Consider the following 20,638-nt stretch of genomic DNA (forward strand, 5'->3'; position numbering starts at 1 on the left):
GGTCAAAGTAAAGGGACCCCTGACCATTAGGTCCAGTCGCGGACGACTCTGGGGTTGTGGCGCTCATCTCGCTTTATTGGCCGAAGGAGCCGGTGTACAGTTTCCGGGTGTCATGTGGCCAGCATGACTAAGCCGCTTCTGGCGAGCACGGAAACGCCGTTTACCTTCCCGCCGGAGTGGTACCTATTTATCTACTTGCACTTTGACGTGCTTTCGAACTGCTAGGTGGGCAGGAGCAGGGACCAAGCAACGGGAGCTCACCCCTTCGCGGGGATTTGAACCGCCGACCTTCTGATCGGCAAGCCCCTAGGCTCTGTGGTTTAACCCACAGCGCCACCAGCATCCCTTGTTTGGCTAATACGTAAATCCGCACTGCGCCTTATCAAACCTCCTCCTCGGCCCACCTTTGGGAGCTAGAGGAAGAAATAGGGTGAAGGTGGACGGGTTAGCTCAAGGCAAGGGGGATTCTCTCAAATGCCACCTCCCTCCTTCTCTCGCATCCTGGCGCTGACAGACTCCTCCAATGCCCCCCCTCCTCCCCAGCCACGCGAGAAAGGGGTGGAGCGAGGGGCGGAGCCTAGCAGCCCGGGCAGGGAGGAGGGAGAGCGCGCGCCAGAGAGAGAGAGAGAGAGAGGTCGGTCATGGGTTCCGCCGCCGCCGCCGCCGCCGCCGCTGCTGGAGACCTGCTTACCCAGGAAAGCAGCGGGGAGATGTGAGGGTTCCCCTGCCTGCCACCAGCCATCTACCCAACCAGTTCCCCCCCCTCACTCTCTCTAGATTTTGTTTGCCAAAGGGAGTGGAATCTTGCTGACGCTGCGCCTCCTCTTTTATTACCCATTCCTGCCCCAAATCTTGTTTTGATTAAAAAAAACACGAGGTTTTAACCAGGAAGCGATATCCATTTATCATAAGCAACCTTCTTATAGCAACAGAAAAAAGAGAGCAGCTTATTCTTTTATTTAGTAGCAGTATTTTTAAATCTCCGCGCCCCCGATGTGGCGTCCCACGAAAAGTGAGGTCTCTCTCTCTCTCCTCTCCCCTCCCCAAGACAGTTTTTTTTTAACTGCTGCCCCGTCTCACCCGCTTCCACCGCGCCCCCCTCTTTATTAAGAACCCCCTCTGTGTGACTCTCTAGAGTTAACAACCATCCACCAAGTCCTCAGCAACACCCCCCCCCCGCCCCGTCTTCAGTTCACAACCCAGGAAGGATTTTGGTGTTTGTGTGTGTATGTCCCACCCTCGGCGATGTGACCTAGCAACTAAATAACCCCAGGATTTTATTTTATTTTATTACCAAAAAGAGAGAGAGAGGGGTGAAGTTGAGGGGGGGGGAGAGAGAGAGAGAAACCATCACCTCCCCTACTTCACTGACATCTGGGGGTGGGGGCCACGGCGCAGCGGGTTCTCCGGAGCTGGGACCTTAAAAGATGCTGTCGACACATCCACTGAAGGCGCCGGGAGAGAACTGATCCAACGCTGAAGGGAAAGGAAGATCTCGGCCCGCTTTTCGGGTTGTTATTATTATTATTATTATTTTTACCCCAGGGAGGAGGTTAGGTTGTTTCCTTTCCTTCGCCCTCCGCAAATTAAAAACAACAACAACAACAACAACAACTTGGTGGGACCTTAAAAATAAATAAATAAGCCCCTTCCCTCTCCCGCCGGCGGCCACCTTGGCTTCCTGTTGGCATCCAGCCGATCTGCTGCCCTGGTCACTTTCGTTTGGGTGATGGTAAGTTTTTCTCGTCAGTTTCCAAATCCTTTAATATATATATATATATATATATATATATATATATATATATATATATATATATATATATATCCCCCACACCCTGATTTCCTTGGTGGGGTGTGGCGGAGGAGCGGGTGGGTTGATGGAGGAGCAGGAGAAGTTGATGCGAGGTGGGGTTTTAGGGGGGGAGAGAGAGGAAAAAGTCCAAGGCAGGTGGGGTGGGGGGGGGGAGGAAGAGGGTGCTGGGGGAGGGGAGAGTCTTGTTAGAATCAAAACAGAAAGGATCTTGGCACGATCAGGGTGGTTGGAAAATGACCGGGGGTGCATTTCTCTGAGTGTTTGGGGATGCCCCGTTCCGGAAAGAGTGCGTCCCTATTCGGAGAGCCCCCATCGCGTTTTGCCGTAGTGCCTTCCCTAGATGAAGACCCCACCACCACCATACCCGTCCTTGGTGCAAAGTGTCAGAGTTTAATATGTGATGGGGGGGGGAGGTGCGCAGAGGTGGCGAATGCAAAGCGCTGTAAAGTCTGCGGAGTGTCCTACCTCTCCAAACCCGGTGCGCTTTTACGCATGGAATTGGGGAGGGGGGGAGAATGCGTAAGAATCTGCGATGGAGGAGGAGGAGGGGGGAGAGACGGGGGAGTGTGTGGCAATCATCTCTCCCCCTCCCTTCCCCCCCCCACCTCTCTTTCTCTTGGCAGCTAGCTAGCTCAGCAAACGGTAGATGTAGCGGAAAATGGCCGCTGTGGCGAAGGGGGCGGAGGAAGAAGGGAGCCGTGCTGAACTTGAACATGACGCCTAGCGGAGAGCAGGAGAGACCCGGAGAGAGAGGGAGAGGGAGACGCCGGGGCTTTCTCTGGGCGCCGCTAACTGCTGCCTTCTTTGGCCTCGATCCAGCCTCTCGCTCTCGAGCTGAAGAGTGCCCCCTCCCTTCCCCTCCACCCCGCCAACCTTGGAAAGATCTCCCTCTCTCCAACCCCCTCCCCTTTCTCTCTCCATCCTGCGCGTAAAAATTAACTGTCTCTCTCTCTCACTCTCTGGCTAACCAAGCTGGGCCCTGCGGCAGGCTCGGCGAAGGCCGCTTCGTCAGCAGTAAGATCTTGAGCTCTGCGGAGCACAAGGTGGACGGGAGAGGAAGAAAGGCGCGCGCGCGCGCGTGCACACACACACACCGACTGGGCTGCAGCCTTTTGCAGCACCAGACCCTCTCCGCCCGCCCCTCACGGGGGAAAAAAAATCCTCCTCGCTCCAACCTTTACCCTCCTCCGTCCATTTTCCTCTGCACACCCAACCCCAAGCCGGTTTCTGTTCTAAAAATAGATCTCTCTCTCTCTCTCTCTCTTTCTTTTAAGTGCGGCGATCTATCCTTGGGAAGCGAGTTCAAAGAGGATTTCTCTCGCCTCCCTTCCCCACCCCACCTCGCGCCTGGGTATTCCGCAGGGAGCCTTGATCGAAGGGAGCGATCGATCGATTAATCGATGGCGATAGGTTTCTGTTCCCCGCGCTAACCCGCGTCTTCCACGGATGAGCTCCGGGCTCCCCCCCCCACCGCGACCCGCTCGCTCGTTTACTCTAAAGTAAAGCTCTGTGGAACTCAACGGGACTAACAGCCCAATAGGTAAAAGCGTGCCACCACCGGAGGGCACTTTGTACGAGTCTCGAGCTGTTTTGCTCAGGAGCAAAAGCTCCATTGCTGTCCGTGGGTGGGAGTTTACTCCCGAGTAAACACGTGCTAGTCGGATTTGCCCTGCAGAGTTGCTGCCAACTTTAAACTAGCTTTGCTCAATATTAAGCCGGCGGGCTGCTCAGAAAGCGGCGGTCCTGCACCCTTTTCCACCTGGAAGTAAGCCCCATGTGGATTACTCATGAGTAAGTAAGTCATGGGGCTTACTCATGAGTAGGCACTATAGGGTCCCTTGTAGGGCCTACTTCCAGGCCAAAGTTCCAACGCGTCCTTTGGAAAATCAGCGGGGCTTCCTCGCGAGTAAATCTGCCTTTTTGTCCTGTGTCAGGAAGTTTTCCCACGGGATGAGTCACGGTCTGTAGAAGCTCGGAGGATTATTATTATTATTATTATTATTATTATTATTAAGAGCACGATCCTCATCCGCTTACCTGGAAAACTCATGCAACTGAATGGGGCTTGCTTCTGAGCAGACACGCTTAGGATCGGGGAGGGGGGGTTGGGAGCGCCGTGAAGTTTGCGAAGGGGAAAAGTGCCGCAGTTGGTCCAAATGCTTCTCTCCGGTCGCCGCCTCTTCCAATCGCACCTCATTTCCCCCCAAAACTCATCCCAAATTCTTTGACTTTGGGGGAAACCGGGAATTTTACGTGGCTGTTCCCGACTGCCGAATAATAATAATAATAATAATAATAATAATCCCCGCGCTAAGCGGTGAAACTCCGGTGTCAACTCCCAAGCTTTTAAAAATCCGGATTGCTTGTAACACCCTCCCCCTACCCCCCCAAAAAAAAATCGGAGTAGGAGAGAAGTGAAACGGGAGGGGGAGTAGAAGGATTGAGGCTCCCATTAATGATAAAGAATTGGCTTTTGGAGTGGGGGCTAAACGCCAGGCGACGCCAAAAATAACAAATACTTCATCGTTTGCAATGTGGAGCAATAATAATTGTAGGGGCTTATAGCGGGAGGATGTAGGAAAACGTTGAAATGAAAGTATGGATCATACCCCTCTCCTTCCAAAGCACACACACCACTCGGCGAAACATTCCAGACAAACCACTCACATCAATTAACGGATATATCGAATTATCTGCATGTTTGATAGTTCACGTGAACACTGGTTGTCTGAAGGCAAGTCTGCATATCAGTAAATGGCCCATGAGGTGATAGGTGTCTGGTTGGGGGCCCTACCTCTACAAGACTGTAAAGCGGGGCTCCTCATATACGGCTGAAGACCACCCATGCCCCAAAATAAAATAAAATAAAACAAACCCCTGCAAATAGAAATCTAGCTCCGGAGGGACAGCCCTGTCTGTCAGTTGCAGCAAACGGGGGAGGGGCACCTCAAAGACTGACAGTTTGACGGAGCCAGAGGCCTTCACGCTTTAGAGACCTAGGTGACGGAGAGAAAGGTTGTCTTGCTACATTTCTGCAGGCGAGGATTTTGCTTTGCCTACAGGAGCTCTCAGCCTGGCAGTTGCTTGTGGCATCTAGGCCGGAGGCAAGATCTTGTCCTGCAGTGATTTCTTAGCTTCCCCTCTTCTCCTTACCTTCCCCCGACCGCAGAATTATGGATAAATTCTAAATGAAATGTTACCGTATAAATCATTCTCTTATATATAGCAGTCCTGTAAACAGAGTTGAAAGTCCAGCCCTGTGGATAAAAACAACTTTATATTTCAGTGCTATATGTCCGTCCCCGTCCCCCCCCCCTTTTCATAATGAGAGAGAGAACTGTTGAAATTAACCAGGAAGTTTTTTTTTATGCGCGCACGCTTCTTCCGCGCAGCTATTCAATTGCGGTATTAGAAAGTCCTCCAGCAAGCCGCTAGTCCTCATTGTGACCTCACTTAACACTTCCTATTCATCATCATTTTCATTTTTGCGCCGGTTTCGGAAGCAAACAGCGCCGGTGTATTATTATTACCTCCAGGCGGATCCTTAACTTCCTAGGAGAGGCAGCGAACTCTCCACGCTTTTTGGTAGTTTCCAAATCTCAGCCTGCCATTTCCTTTAAGAAGCCGACCTCAAGTCAGAAATCATGCGCCTTTTTCATGCGTAACGGAGAGCCGGGTTATGGTTCCATTTCTATAGAAACACACACCCTTTTAAAATAAAAAATAAAATGAAAAACCCTTACCCTTCCCTTCTTTTTTATTTTATTCTGCTTCCAACTGCCGGCCATGTCCGGAACGAGAGTTTTGTGGTTCGAGAAAGTTTGGGAGCCAAGTTATTTTTCCTCCTCTGAACACCTGGCAGAAAGGCAGTTAGGAGTTGGGCCGCGTTTTCTCTTTTCGGGGGATGGGGGCAGGAAATACCAACCTCAATCCTCCATGGTTTTTTGAGGTGGGGTTTTTGTTTTGTTTCGTTTTTGGACACCCCTTCCCCTTTGCAACAAGGAGGTGAAGTTGGCGAGGGAAACATACAGGTCTTGGGAAATTGGCGAAGAGAAGAGGAGGACATAGGTGTAGGGTTAAGTCAATCTCGCCTCTTTCTGGGATTGCGCCCTGGTGTGTGTGGGTGGGTGGGTTGGTTTGGGACACACACACACACACACACACACACACACACACAAAAGGAGTGCCAGCTTGGCCCCACGACCCTGCGTGCCATGCAGCGTGCATGGTGGCCCTGGCACCGAAATTTGTAGGTGCCCTGCACCTTCATGGGGAATTTTGTGGGTGTTCGCCGGGCACCCAGAGGGTTAGGTCTTGTGCTGCGGTGAGCATTCCTAGTCGGTCTCTGAGAAATGGCTGTTTGTGATGTTCTGGACCCTTTGCAGACAGAGCCCTGAAAGAACTCCCGTTCCAAAAGAATAGGGGTCTCCTTTTTTTGTAGGGGGGGGGGTGTCTCCCCTTGTCGTTTGGCTTGCTTGTTTGCTCGCTCGGCCGCTTTCCAGCATCTGCTAAAAGCGGTGCCCAGGGAGCGAATCATTTCACTTTCTGTTGGGGGGTGGGGTCTGGACACAGATCTCCAAAACCCATCGACGCCGCCTCCCGTCCCACAATCCCTAATTACACGGGCCGCCGCCCCCTTCCTCCCAAAATCCACCAACAAGGCAATTCTGTGGGTGCCTACTCGGAAGTACAGTCCCATTGAATTCAATGGGGGCATACTCTCTCAAGCCAGTGGGGGATATACATGCAGCTGAAGGCCCCTGATTGAACTTAACGCATCTCTGAGCAGTTGGCCTGAAAGGCCGCGTTCCTGCGCACCCTTCCTTACCTGGAAGAAGGAAGGCCGGCGGGACCTCGGAGCAAACACGCACAGGGTTATGTTGAGAAGCATTCTGGTTTATTGTTACTGTTATCATAATCAAAATAATCAATTAGCTTACCAAATATGCTTTTTTGTTGACACTTGGGGGTGGGGGAGAGAATAGAGGTTAGGAGAGAGTTGTGACTTCTTTGCCGAGAGCTAAAAACTGGGCTGGGGGGGGGGGCGTAGGAGTAGAGAAGAGCTCCTTTAAGTTTGGGATTCCCTGCTCCCCTTCAGATGATTTGTTGTTCAGTCGTTCAGTCGTGTCCGACTCTTCGTGACCCCATGGACCAGAGCACGCCAGGCACGCCTGTCCTCCACTGCCTCTCGCAGTTTGGCCAAACTCATGTTAGTAGCTTCGAGAACACTGTCCAACCATCTCATCCTCTGTCGTCCCCTTCTCCTTGTGCCCTCCATCTTTCCCAACATCAGGGTCTTTTCCAGGGAGTCTTCTCTTCTCATGAGGTGGCCAAAGTACTGGAGCCTCAACTTCAGGATCTGTCCTTCCAGTGAGCACTCAGGGCCGATTTCCTTCAGAATGGATAGGTTTGATCTTCTTGCAGTCCATGGGACTCTCAAGAGTCTCCTCCAGCACCATAATTCAAAAGCATGATAGGTGTCTATACACACAAGCTCATTTTCAGGGCAATTGTGCGTCGCTCAGTCCTGACTTAGGAAACTTCGGGTACGCGCGCGCGCGTGTTTCGCTTCGCAAGGTGGGTGTGCGGAAGGTCCATGACAATAATGTAGTTTTTTAAAAAGGCGAGAGGGAGGGCGAGAGTGCTCCAGAGTAGGAAGAGGCTTCGTTTATTCTTCTCGAATCCCATTTCCTCGCGAAAGGTGCGCGCGAGTGGGTAGCTCCTGAGCTGGAAGCCTTGGAGACGGGATCCCTGTAGCGCGTCGTTCCTCTGCTCCGGCGATTCTCACCCAGATCTAGGGGGGGCTGCATGGCAGAGCCAAGCCAAGTTCTACTCAGAAGTAGAACCTCTCAAAGGAATGGGCCCAAGTTAGGCGGCATGCCTGTTATTTTCAATGAGCGGCCCTCTTAGTTGGAGTAACGCCGGGCACGCCTCACGCACCCCTTTCTCGGAGGACCTGATTCGGATCTCCAAACTCTCAGAACACACACACAAACACAAAAACCACTCGGAGACACAGCTGTTTTTCTTTTGGGGGAGTTTAGCGGTAAGGATCTATGCAAATCCAGATGATTTAAAAACAAAACAAAAAACAAACACCTTTCTCTTATTCCAAAGTCTGCTCTTTTATTTCAAATTCCCTCCCAGAGGGATAATATGGGAGTTCTCTCCACCGCCCCGAAATGGACATTTGGCTGATTTAGGGTATTATTATTATTATTATTATTATTATTATTATTATTATCATCATCTCAGGCCTGTTTGCTTCACACCTTATAAAAATTCCCAAGTCTGACTCTGCATCTCAGCCTTTTCTTTTTTTAAAGTGGGGTTTTTTTTGTGGGGGGGGGGCGTGCTCCATCCCTTCCCCACCGTTCTTTCCTTCCCTAGGATGTTAGTACAGCTTTTATGAGTTTTATTTTATTTTATTTAAAAATCATATTATTATTTTAGCCCCCTCCCGGGTTGTGAACCTACCCCCCTCTTAAAGCCCTCCCATAAATAAATAAATAAATAAATATTTTTTTGACCCACCCTTTCCTCTTTTCCCGGAGACGTTGCCAGAGTAGCATACGATCTCATTTCATTAAAAAAAATAAAAATTAATCGCCTGCGTAAAGGCGCGATCTTTGGGCACGTCTCCCCGGCGTTCCACACGACCTTTGCTCCTAGTTGAAACGTGGGTGCGCGGGATCGCAGCAGCCTTCGGGTGTTTTTTTCTGCCGGCAGCTGCGATCCCCTACTTACCTACCTACCTACCTACCTACCTACCTACCTATTATTGTCGCTATATGAATTGCCATTCCAGCTTTTCACCTTTTTTCCCGAAAAGCGGGAGCAATGTGTTAACTTTTACCAAAGCGCATTGCATGCATGCACGCGCCCTGTGCGCGCTACGCGTAGGGTTGGATATGATTGCCCCTTTCTGATTATTATTTTTTTAATTAAAAAGTTGGATTTTATATATATATAATGCTTCTCTTTCGGAGGGTTAGGCGTGCTTCCTCTCTCTCTCTCTCTCTCTCCCCCCCCCGCTCTCCCTGGTCCCAACCCCTCCCCTCGGACACCCTCCCCCTCGCCGTCTCCTCCCCTCCCCCCCCCCGCACCGATCCATCGCCGGGAAAGAGAGAGTGAGCGTGTATGTTTGAGAGAGGGAGAGGGAGAGGGAGAGAGAGTGTTAGAGAAGAAAATTGTTCCAGCCTCCGAAATGACTCAGTAACTTTTACGCTTGGAGCCTGCTTTTTCAAACCTCCCCCCCCCTCAAAAAAAATACCCTCCTCAACGGCTTACTCCGCGACAGCTTGGAAATGTACGCTTCACCTCTATGCCTCGCCCAGGTAATTTCCTGCCCCCCCCCGCTCCATCAGAGATCTCCTTTCCACCACCCCTCCTTCCTTTTTGCATTGCTAATTTGTATCATTTGTAAAAAAAAATTTGGGGGGGGGGGGTTGAAATCTGTTTCCTCTTTGCAGCTTGGTTCCTTCCTTTCTTCCTTTCTTTCTTTCTCTCACCCACCCACCCCCTCTCCAAAATCCTTTTCTCTCCACCCCACCCCACCCCGGAGAAAAGAGTTTTGTCCATTGCAGAAAATGCGTGGCGGGGCTGCGGGCTTGTGGCGCGGCGGGGTGGGGGGGTTTTGGAGAGCGAGCGAGCGAGCGGGCTTTGCATTCGGCCGCCTCTCTGAGTCAGTTGAGCTTTCCAAAAGGCGCCCGATCTCTGTCAAATTCACCCCCCCCCTTCCCACTTTGCAGGTCGATTGCAATAAGTTTCTATTTGCATCCTACCCACCTAACACACACACACACCCCAACCCTCCTTCCCTCCTGTGTTGTGCTTTGAACTGCTGGCTTTTTAGCAATGCATGGGTCTGAATCGGTATGATATGTGTGGGGCAGGACAACCCCCCCAACCCCTTTCCATCTGTACTCCTTAGGCAGTTTGGTGTTGACATGGGTCTGGTGACCGCAAGAACACCCTCTCCTTCCACATTGGGGGGGGGGGAATGGAGTGAGTGACTAGGGGTTTTCGGTGGGGGTGGGGAGAGGAGAGGTTTAATATCGACTGTTTTGCCAACTGTGCACCAAGTTCTGATAAGTTGGCAAAGAGAGAGGGCTTTCTCTCTCTCTCTCTGTGTGTGTGTGTGTCTGAGAGAGAGAGAGAGAGAGAGAGAGAACATTTTTGCAGGAATGCCCAGCACATTATGTCCCAGTGTGTCAGAGTTTGTAAGGCTATTCCTTGCCAGCTTGCATAGGGGTTAGTTACTTCAGTGGACTTGTAAGCATTGGTGAGCCTTTGAGTGACCCAGAGGTCTCGAAACCCACCCCAGTGCGCCGGGGGGACGGACGACGACACACGAGCGAGTGTGCAAATGCGCCATGCGCTGGTGCCATAGGCCCCACATTCCCCCCTGCATGGGAGGATGTGCCCAGCAGCCTGCGCACATGGAAGTGAGAACGTTCGTGTGTGCCAGGCGAGAGAGAGAGGAGCCGTGTAAGAGCTCGGCGGTCCGGCGCACGTGTCGCCCAGGACACGATAGCGTCCACGCGGGGCCCTCGTGCAAAGGCTGCGCTTCGTGGAAGCGTGCAAGTGTGTGTGAGACAGCTGATTGCGAGCGAGGTGTGTGTGTGCGTGTGTGTATGAGCCTTCCTTCCTGTGCCTACCCCCCCCCTATGTGTGTGGAACCGGTGTGCGTCCGTCGGGCCACCGATCTGCAACGACAGTGTTGCAGCACGAGGCATGAAATATTCACACGCCATGCTGTATATTTCATGGGGAAAGTCGCTGGCAGGGTTCTCCAGGCGTCATCAGAGCTAACACAGTTCCTTACATTCCTGTGAATTTTCGGTGGGGGGGATCCTTTTGGTTAGTTGCGAACACATCTTGTTGTTGCCCCCACAAGCCTGTCTTTTTGCTGTGCCCTCTTCGGCGGCGTGTTGTGTTGCCAGTCACGGGATATTGTGTGTGTTTCCCTCGGCTGTTTTTCTCTCTGTGTGTGTCAAAATCCACTGTGTGTTGAAAAAGTTCGCCCTTCCCCTGGCATGGCCAGCTATAAAGTCTTTTTTCCCCATACGCAAGTTTTGTTTAGTGGTGAAGCTTTGCCCTATGGTGACGAGGGCCTGATATTATTGCAGGTTCCTTCCAACTTTCGCGGCGTAATTCCTCTGCTCCCGTGTCCCCTCCAGCAGGGCAACCTCTCCTCCCTCCCTCTCTGATCGATTATTTGATATTTTATTTTAATTATTGAAAGCCCGGCCTCTCATGTAACGGCTTCCTTGCTGCAAACTAAGGGTGATTCTCCCGATAAGTAACTCCTAAACAAAGCAGCGTCTTGCAAGAACCTTGGCACACTTTTCTACCAAGGACATGAATTTTATGTTATTTCTAAGTGCATTTGTTGTGGCAGGGGAAGAGACTGGTAGCAAACTTAAGGATTCCCACCCCCACCCCCCGACAGTGGGGAGCATTTGAATTAGGCTGCCCCGAAAAAATACAGAGGCGTTTAGAACAGACAAGGCCCGCGTTGATACAAGCTGGCCTGAGCTTTTGACAGTAGATGTGCAAAGATCTGGCCTAGCCAAGTCAAAAGTTGGCCCAGTTTCAATATTCCGTTATCAGAATTCTGGACTCCCTCTTTGAAATAATAAAAAAGGAACTGTTTTCGAAAGCTTTGAGACTTAAATCTTGCCCATTGCTTGTAAATCCTGTTTGCTTTTTTTTAAAACAAAACAAAACAAACAAACAAACAAACAAACAGCCTGGTGTTCAAAGTCCTGTCCCTGAGATGGAATATTATAATAATAATAATAATAATAATAATAATAATAATAATAATAATAATAATAATAATATTTATTATTTATACCCCACCCATCTGGCTAGATTTCCCCAGCCACTCTGGGCGGCTTCCAACAAAAATCAAAATACATTAAAATGCCTGGCTTTCCAAGCTTCAGAATTAAAAAAAAGTGAAAAATATTGACTTAAATCTTCACCTTGCCTCAAACACATATGAGCCCTTGTAAAATATCAGCCAGCAGTTTCAAAACCATGCTCTTTGAAACAATTGCAGCCATGCTGCAAAAAAAGGGAGTTGTTTTTCTTTTTAAAAAAGGGTTTTGTTAGTTCAAAACACCTTGTAGGAAGCTGCTCGCCGCAACCCTGTATGATGTACTGCTCTCACTGGGGGAATGGGACGGGTAATTTTGCACCAGATATGGTTTGGTACAGTCCATCAATGACTGATAACGGGGGAAGAGTAGACTGTCCTGTGCAGAAGAGGGTGCCCGTTGCGTGTCTTTACGAGTCTCTGCTCTAGATTTTGCACCTCTTATTTTTAATCCAGGCAAAAATCGGCTCACTGTTATCAGATGGTTAGGAAACAACGAACCAAGCGGAACACTTTTTAAATGTGTCGTACCGCCATAAAGTCCCATATATATGGAATGATGTGTGTATTGGGGGGGCATATTTGCAACGGAGGAATATTTCCGTTTTGCAAGTTTGAAATGCGGAGACGCGCTGTGGATCGCTCTCAGTTTCAGCTGCGGGGGGCCAAGGTCTGCGGTTTGGAGCACAGGAGCCAATCGCTAGGGGCCAAGGGCCCCCCTGCCAATAAAATATTTGAAGGGGCCAGCCCCCCCAAAAAAATCTGCTGTTCAAATGCTGCCTGTGATTACGCAGGGCAAGGCCTACAGGTGAAACTCGAAAAATTAGGATATCGTGGAACAGTCCATTTATGTAAGCAATTGTTTTCATTAGCTACTGGAGTTTAATATATGAGATAGACTCATGACATGCAAAGCGAGATATGTCAAGCCTTTGCTTGTTATAATTGTGATGATTATGGCATCCAGCTGATGAAAACCCCAAAGTTGAGATTAATTTGGGGTTCTCATCAGCTGTATGCCATAATCATCACAATTATAACAAATAAAGGCTTGACACACATCTCGCTTTGCACATCATGAGTCTATCTCATATATCAGTTTCACCTTTTAAGTGGAATTACTGAAAGAAACGAACCTTTCCACGATATTCTAATTTTTCGAGTTTCACCTGTATATTCCTGGGTGGTGTTTTTGTTTGGTAATCCAAGTGAGCCCAACGATTTTTCCTATAACACAGGGACATCCAACTCCTAATAGACTGCGATCTACTCACAGTATATAAAAAAACTGGCAGTGATCTCATAGAATCCTAGAATCCTAGCATTGGAAGAGACCCCAAGGGCCATCCAGTCCAACCCCCTGCCAAGCAGGAAACACCATCAAAGCATTCCTGACAGATGGCTGTCAAGCCTCCGCTTCAAGACCTCCAAAGAAGGAGACTCCACCACACTCCTGGGCAGCAAATTCCACTGCCGAACAGCTCTCACTGTCAGGAAGTTCTTCCTAATGTTTCGGTGGAATCTTCTTTCTTGTAGTTTGAATCCATTGCTCCGTGTCCGCTTCTCTGGACATCTCCCCAAAGTTGTAGAGCTTTTTTTTTTTTTAGGAAAGGAAAAGTTGAGTTGTTTTTCGCTTTTTGGTAAGGAGATCGCTGAGGGTCCAGAGATCAGCCAGGATCTACCAGGATCACCCCACAATATACCAGTAGATCATGATCCACCTGTTGGACATGCCTGCTATCTCCAAGCAGCATTTCTTAGCCCACATACTTTCCTCATGAGCTCAATATATTCTAATTTTTCGAGTTTCACCTGTACTTGGTTCACCCCATATTTTATTCAAGTTGGCACCCCCAGAGAGGTGCATTGTGAAAAGAAAGGATGGCTGTTTTCGCCCTGTGCATAAGCTATGAGATTTTCCTCCTATGAGAAGCAGCAATGGCCCCTTGGTTCTCAAACTTAATCCGTTCCGGAAGTCTGTTCCAAAACCAAAGCGTTCCAAAACCGAGGCGCGCTTTCCCATAGAAAGGAATGCAAAACGGATTAATCCGTTCCAGGCTTTCAAAAACAACCCCTCAAACAGCAATCTGACATGGATTTCGCTACCTAACGAGACCGCCGATCCATAAAACGAAAGCGATAAACAGTGCACTGTACTATAAAATAAATAAGACGGTATTGTAGGTGATCAAAATTAAAATTATTATTTTTTTCTTCCCTGCGCTGATGCTAGTCATTGTTTGGATGATTTTGGGGGCTTTTTATCCATTTCCGCAGCCGCACAATCAACTGGGTTCCGCACAGCCGCAAGGACAAACGAACCGAAAAAGCCACAAAAACTCAAAATAAATAGCGAAAACGAAAAGGCCAAACTTAACCTGTTCCGGAAGTCTGTTTGACTTCCGAAATGTTCGGAAACCAAGGCGCGGCTTCTGATTGGCGCAGGAGCCCCGGAAACAATAGCTGGCAGCCGCAGCGGATGTTCGGCTTCTGAAAAACATCGAAAACCAGGACACTTACTTCCCGGTTTTCGGAACCAAGGCGTTTGAGAACCAAGGTAAAAAAAAAAAAAATGAAAGGCACAAATACAGGATGGGTGACACCTGGCTTGAGAGCAGTACATGTGAAAAGGATCTAGGAGTCTTGGTAGACCACAAACTTGACAAACAGTGTGATGCAGCAGCTAAAAAAGCCAATGCAATTCTGGGCTGCATCAATAGGAGTATAGCGTCTAGATCAAGGGAAGTAATAGGACCACTGTATTCCACTCTGGTCAGACCTCACCTGGAATACTGTGTCCAGTTCTGGGCACCACAGTTCAAGAAGGATACGGACAAGCTGGAACGTGTCCAGAGGAGGGCAACCAAAATGGTCCAAGGCCTGGAAACGATGCCTTATGAGGAACGGCTTAGGGAGCTGGGTATGTTTAGCCTGGAGAAGAGAAGGTTAAGGGGTGATCTGATAGCCATGTTCCAATATATAAAAGGATGTCATACAGAGGAGGGAGAAAGGTTGTTTTCTGCTGCTCCAGAGAAGCGGACACGGGGCAATGGATTCAAACTGCAAGAAAGAAGATTCCACCTAAACATTAGGAAGAACTTCCTGACAGTGAGAGCTGTTGGGACAGTGGGATTTGCTGCCTAGGAGTGTGGTGGAGTCTCCTTCTTTGGAGGTCTTGAAGCGGAGGCTTGACAGCCATCTGTCAGGAATGCTTTGATGGTGTTTCCTGCTTGGCAAGGGGTTGGACTGGATGGCCCTTGGGGTCTCTTCCAACTCTAGGATTCTGTGATTCTATGATTCTAAGGTACCACTGTAGACAAACTTTTTATTTTGGAGAATTGCTGGTGGAGAGGGATGCTGTGGCACACAGGTTCTGCTTGGGGGCATCCCATGGGGGGCACCTGGTTGGCGACTGAGCGAAGAAGGTGCTGGGCTCCCCCTGGGTCCGATGGACACGCACGCGGTGGAGCATGTCGGTTGCATACTGAAGCTCTGAGCCCCGGCGATGGTGCCTGCCCGGTTGAAGAGGGTAGAGGCAGCAACGGGCCGGCTGGGTTTTGCGGCAGCTTCACCCGCAGCTCTGTTTTGCTCCCATTTCTCAGGCCGGGGCACTGAGGCTGAGGAAATGGAAGAGGTGGCTTGTGGTGCGATGAGTCGGCGACGCAGATATGCGGCTGAAAGCTGCAAATTGGGGCTTGCAGCTTGGTGTGCTCCCCTATCCCAGCAAAAGAGAGAGAGCCATAACCTTAAAAACTCGGCTGGTTAGAGCGTGGTGCTGGTAAGGCCAAGGTTGCGGGTTCGATCCCCGTATGGGACGGCTGCAATGCGGCGGGTTGGACTAGATGACACTCAGGTTCCCTTCTGACTTACAGATCTTAAGCTCTGCAGCGAGGCTGTTGACTGGTACTGGTTATAGGGAGTGTGTGACTCCCTTTTTGCAACAGCTCCTATGCCTACTGGTCTGTTGCCGGGCATAATAATAATAATAATAATAATAATAATAATAATAATAATATGCCACCCATCTGACTGGGTTGCCTCAGCCACTCTGGGCGGCTCCCAACGAAATTGTAAAAATGTTACATGGAAGAAATACGAGAGAGGCATTGCACATACCTTCGTAAAACAAGAAAATCTTTAATTAAAAAATAAATACATAAAATAAAACATCAAACATTTAAAAGTTCCCTATGCTTCAGATGTCTTCTAAAAGTCAGACAGTTGTTTATTTCCTTGACATCTGACGGGAGGGCGCCACCACCGAGAAGGCCCTCTGCCTGGTTCCCTGTAACCTCGCTTCTCGCAGGGAGGGAACCGCCAGAAGGCCCTCGGGAGATGGACCCTGGTGTCCGGGGTGGAGGCGCTCCTTCAGGTATACTGGGCCGTTTAGGGCTTTCAAGCTCAGCACCAACACTTTGAATCGTGCTCGGAAACGTCCTGGGAGCCAATGTAGGTCTTTTAGGACCGGTGTTATGTGGTCTCGGCGGCCGCTCCCAGTCCCCAGTCTAGCTGCCGCATTCTGAATTAGTTGCAGTTTCCGGGTCACCTTCGAAGGTAGCCCCACGGAGAGCGCATTGCGGTAGTTATGTCCTTTAAAGACCTGTACGGCTTAAGCCCAGGCTATGCGAATAACTGTATTCTCCCGTACGAACCTGCCCTGGCTCTGAGATGTTTGGGGATTCCCTTCTCTTGGTCCTGCCAACCTCACAGGCTCGCTTGGTGGGGACGCAAGACGGGGCCTTCTCTGTGCTGGCTCCTCCCAGACAACTTTGGAACTCCCTGCCGAGAGAAGCCAGGCCTGCTCCCTCCAGGCTTTCCTCCCTCCGGCAAGTGAAGTCTTTTCTATTCCAACAGGTAGCTGCCGTTTTGAAAGGAAAGATAGTGTTGTGATGCTTCTGCTACATGCATTTTAATAGATATTGTTTTAATTTTATTGGGGTTTAATGAATGGCGACCTTTTATAGCTTTGTAGCGTCTCTGCGTTTTTATCTGTGGCTGTTTTAGCCTCCCTGAGCCCCGATGTGGAGGGTGGAGGGGGAAGGCAGGATGTAAATGAATGGATGAGGATGGTATCCACGAAATTACAATAGTAAAAATAAAAAATATTCCATGATGGTCAGTGAATCAGGGGACCTATTCTGAAGCCCACTGGAAGTTCAGGTGACGTTCAGGTGATCTCCCGAGCCGATTTCTCTGTGTTTCGTGCAGGAAGAGGGAGAGAGGGCCTCTGAGTCGGTACAGAGTGCATTGTCTTTGTCTCTGAAAGGAAAAGGAATGCTGCTTTTAAAATTAGTCCCGCTTTTTCTAAGACAGTGTTTATCTTAACAGCTGAATTTTTTAGAAATACCTGCATTTTTGGATGTGTATACAGGGTTCCTTCCCTGCGAGAAGCAAAGTTGCAGGGAAGCAGGCAGAGGGCCTTCTCGGTGGTGGCTCCCGCCCTGTGGAACGCCCTCCCATCAGAGGTCGAGGAAATAAACAACTATCTGACTTTTAGAAGACATCTGAAGGCAGCCCTGTTTAGGGGAGTTTTTAATGTTTGATGTTTTATTCTGTTTTTAATCTGTTGGGAGCCCAGAGTGGCCGGGGAGACCCAGCCAGATGGACGGGGTATAAATAAAAATAAATTATTATTATTATTATTATTATTATTATTATTATTATTATTATTATTATTATTATTATTATTACAGTGGCTGGGGAAAGCCAGCCAGATGGGCAGGGTATAAATAATAATACAGTATGTTGTTTGTTTGTTTTGCCCCTTTCTCTCTCTTCACCCCGCCTCCCCCAAGACACAACTTCCAATTTAGCGATTTTAAAACCCTTGGCAAGGAGTTTGCGCAGAGACATTTTTTGGGACGCAGAGGTCTTCTCGCATTCGGGAACGTCTGCCTTGCTGGCAAACCCACAGCATCCAGGCCCAAAAATAGCCCTGGCACACTTGGTGCCACTCCTAGCCAGGACGCCGCAGTGACCTGCTTGATTTGGGTCCAGGCACTTGATGGCAAATTCTCTCTCTCTCTCTCCAGCTGTCTCTCAGCACCTTGGGACTCTCCCTCGCTCTTGTCTGGGCTCAGCCACCTCCTCCCTTGCGGCCGCTTTTAGAAACCTAGGTCATGATTTTGCATTTCTTCTTCCTCCTGGGTTCCCCCGACCTTCTGGTCTCCGGGTTCTGTTCGTTTGCTTGTTTACTGTCAGGAAAAACAACAACCCAGAGACACCCATCCCCTCCAACGTTTCTCCCCTGAAAAGAGGGACGTCCTATTCCATCCCCTCCAACGATTCTCCCCTGAAAATAGGGACGTCCTAAGGAAAAGCTTGACCTTTCAGGATCTAATCGGAAACCGGCACGGCTTCTGTGAATCCAGGACTGTCCCTGGAAAATAGGGGTGCTTGGAGGGTCTGCCTATTGCTTCTGCATGAGTTTCTGTTCTGAGCGGGGGACTCGTGCAGAGACATGGTGGGCTTACCCAATTCAAATCTCAGAGTCTTTCAGCAGCAGAGTCTTTCTCGAAATGCGGGTGCGAATGTTGGAGTCTGTGTGTGTGTATCGAAATCTACTAGTTCCGCCGTCTTGGTGTCCTTCGATTTTAGCCAAGTTTTTCTCAATTCCCTGTGCATTTCCAAAAAAAAAAACAACCAGGAGCAGGGCTGGATTTAGGTTTGATGAGGCCCTAAGCTACTGAAGGTAATGGGGCCCTTTATATGTCCAGCTGTCCTTTGTGAACAACAAATCGTCACTGTTGGCATGTATTGATGCCCAATTGCCTTCTCAATCCGGCCCGCGGACGGTCCGGGAATCAGCGTGTTTTTACATGAGTAGAATGTGCCCTTTTATTCAAAATGCACCTCTGGGTTATTTGTGGGGCATAGGAATTCATTCATTTCCCCCCCAAAATATAGTCCGGCCCCCCACAAGGTCTGAGGGACAGTGGACCGGCCCCCTGCTGAAAAAGTTTGCCGACCCCTGAATAGGTATCTAAGTGTGTTTCGTCAGCTCCCCAGACTAGGCCATCCAGCCCCGGGGCATGACTCCGACTGACAGTGATCTGCTAGGCCAGGGATGGGAATCTGCCACCTTCCAAAATTTGCCAGACTCCAGATCCCAGAATCCGGCACGGCTCAATAATCAGGGATCATTAATGGGACTTCTAGCAACAGGGACCAAAGCCCTGCTCAGAGAAGTAACATTTTCAACTTTATGCAAGCAGTGAAAGAATGCCTCTATTTAGAAGAGGCATTCTCTCCTGAATATAAATTTAATAATAATAATAATAATAATAATAATAATAATAATAATAATAATAATAATAATAAACGATACGACAAAGGTCTGTATAGTTAAAGCTATGGTTTTCCCAGTAGTAATGTACGGAAGTGAGAGCTGGACCATAAAGAAGGCTGATCGCCGAAGAATTGATGCTTTTGAATTCTGGTGCTGGAGGAGACTCTTGAGAGTCCCATGGACTGCAAGAAGATCAAACCTATCCATTCTGAAGGAAATCAGCCCTGAGTGCTCACTGGAAGGACAGATCCTGAAGTTGAGGCTCCAGTACTTTGGCCACCTCATGAGAAGAGAAGACTCCCTGGAAAAGACCCTGATGTTGGGAAAGATGGAGGGCACAAGAGAAGGGGACGACAGAGGATGAGATGGTGGGACAGTGTTCTCGAAGCTACTAACATGAGTTTGGCCAAACTGCGGGAGGCAGTGAAGGATAGGTGTGCCTGGCATGCTCTGGTCCATGGGGTCACGAAGAGTCGGACATGACTGAACGACTGAACAACAACAACTAATAATAATAATAATAATAATAATAATAATAATAATAATAATAATATCCCCTTTCTCAGGAGAGAAAGCGAGATTAGCGCTGCAACCCTAGATTCGGACACGACTGGACCTAATGGTCAGTTGTCCCTTTACCTTAACCAGAGTTCATTGAACAACAGGAAACGAACACGAATATTCGTTTCCTCCTCCCCCCCCCCCCGCTCTCTTTGCCCAATTTTGCTTTGTTTCCCCTCTCAGATTCTCCCTAGTAAGGGGTATTTAAGGTCAAGAGCAGGGCAGGCTGCTTTGAAGATATCCCCCCCCTTTTTTCCCCTTTTCTAGTGAAAGTTGTGTCCAGGGCATCTGCTCAGCAGACGGAGGAAGTCAGAAGGAACACAGTCCAAGCGGGAAGGAGGGAGGGAGGCAGAGAAGGAGGAAGGTTGTTTCCAAAGAAAGGGCCCACTGTTTTCTTTAAACAATGCTCAGCAACCAGACTGGGGAGGCTGGAAGAAAAAAAAAGTTGTGCAATCTTATCTCTGCCCTTCTCCCTCCCTCCCTCCCTCCCTCGCCATACCCCCCCCCTTCAATGCTTTTCAATCCCGCCCCGCAACTCCCGGGCCAAGTCAAGGATATGCAAGTTATTTTTTTTATTTTCCTTTTAGCATGTGACGCTCTCCGAACAAATTGGGACGGCGAGAGAGGGAAGGGCCGAGGCTGCTCTGCTTCGGCCGAGAGGAAGATAGGGGGGGGGGGGAACGCGCCTTTCCGGAGGGAGTCTCCAGAGGTCAAAAAAAATAAATGAAAGGCACAAATACAGGATGGGTGACACCTGGCTTGAGAGCAGTAGATGTGAAAAGGATCTAGGAGTCTTGGTAGACCACAAACTTGACATGAGTCAACAGTGTGATGCAGCAGCTAAAGAAGCCAATGCAATTCTGGGCTGCATCAATAGGAGTATAGCGTCTAGATCAAGGGAAGTAATAGTACCACTATATTCCGCTCTGGTCAGCCCTCAGCTGGAATACTGTGTCCAGTTCTGGGCACCCCAGTTCAAGAAGGATACTGACAAGCTGGAACGTGTCCTGAGGAGGGCAACCAAAATGGTCCAAGGCCTGGAAACGATGACTTATGAGGAACGGCTTAGGGAGCTGGGTATGTTTAGCCT

At 49.3% G+C, this 20,638-nt stretch overlaps 1 protein-coding gene across 3 annotated transcripts in view; it reads left to right on the forward strand.

Moving 5' to 3' along the window:
* Positions 1 to 1,640: 1,640 nt before the first annotated feature.
* NFIC (nuclear factor I C) overlaps positions 1,641 to 20,638 on the forward strand; it is an 89,225-nt gene continuing 70,227 nt past the window's right edge. For 2 of the 3 annotated variants that reach the window (XM_033136768.1, XM_033136766.1), the window contains exon 1: positions 8,992 to 9,150. In XM_033136768.1, the coding sequence (XP_032992659.1) occupies positions 9,121 to 9,150 (30 nt within the window). In that variant the 5' untranslated portion in view covers positions 8,992 to 9,120. Of the gene's footprint in view, positions 1,733 to 8,991; positions 9,151 to 20,638 lie in introns of those variants that run through there. The other variant, XM_033136769.1, reaches the window with a different exon arrangement.

This window comes from Lacerta agilis, chromosome 18 (assembly GCF_009819535.1).
Source record: "Lacerta agilis isolate rLacAgi1 chromosome 18, rLacAgi1.pri, whole genome shotgun sequence".
Classification (NCBI taxonomy): Eukaryota; Metazoa; Chordata; class Lepidosauria; order Squamata; family Lacertidae; genus Lacerta; species Lacerta agilis.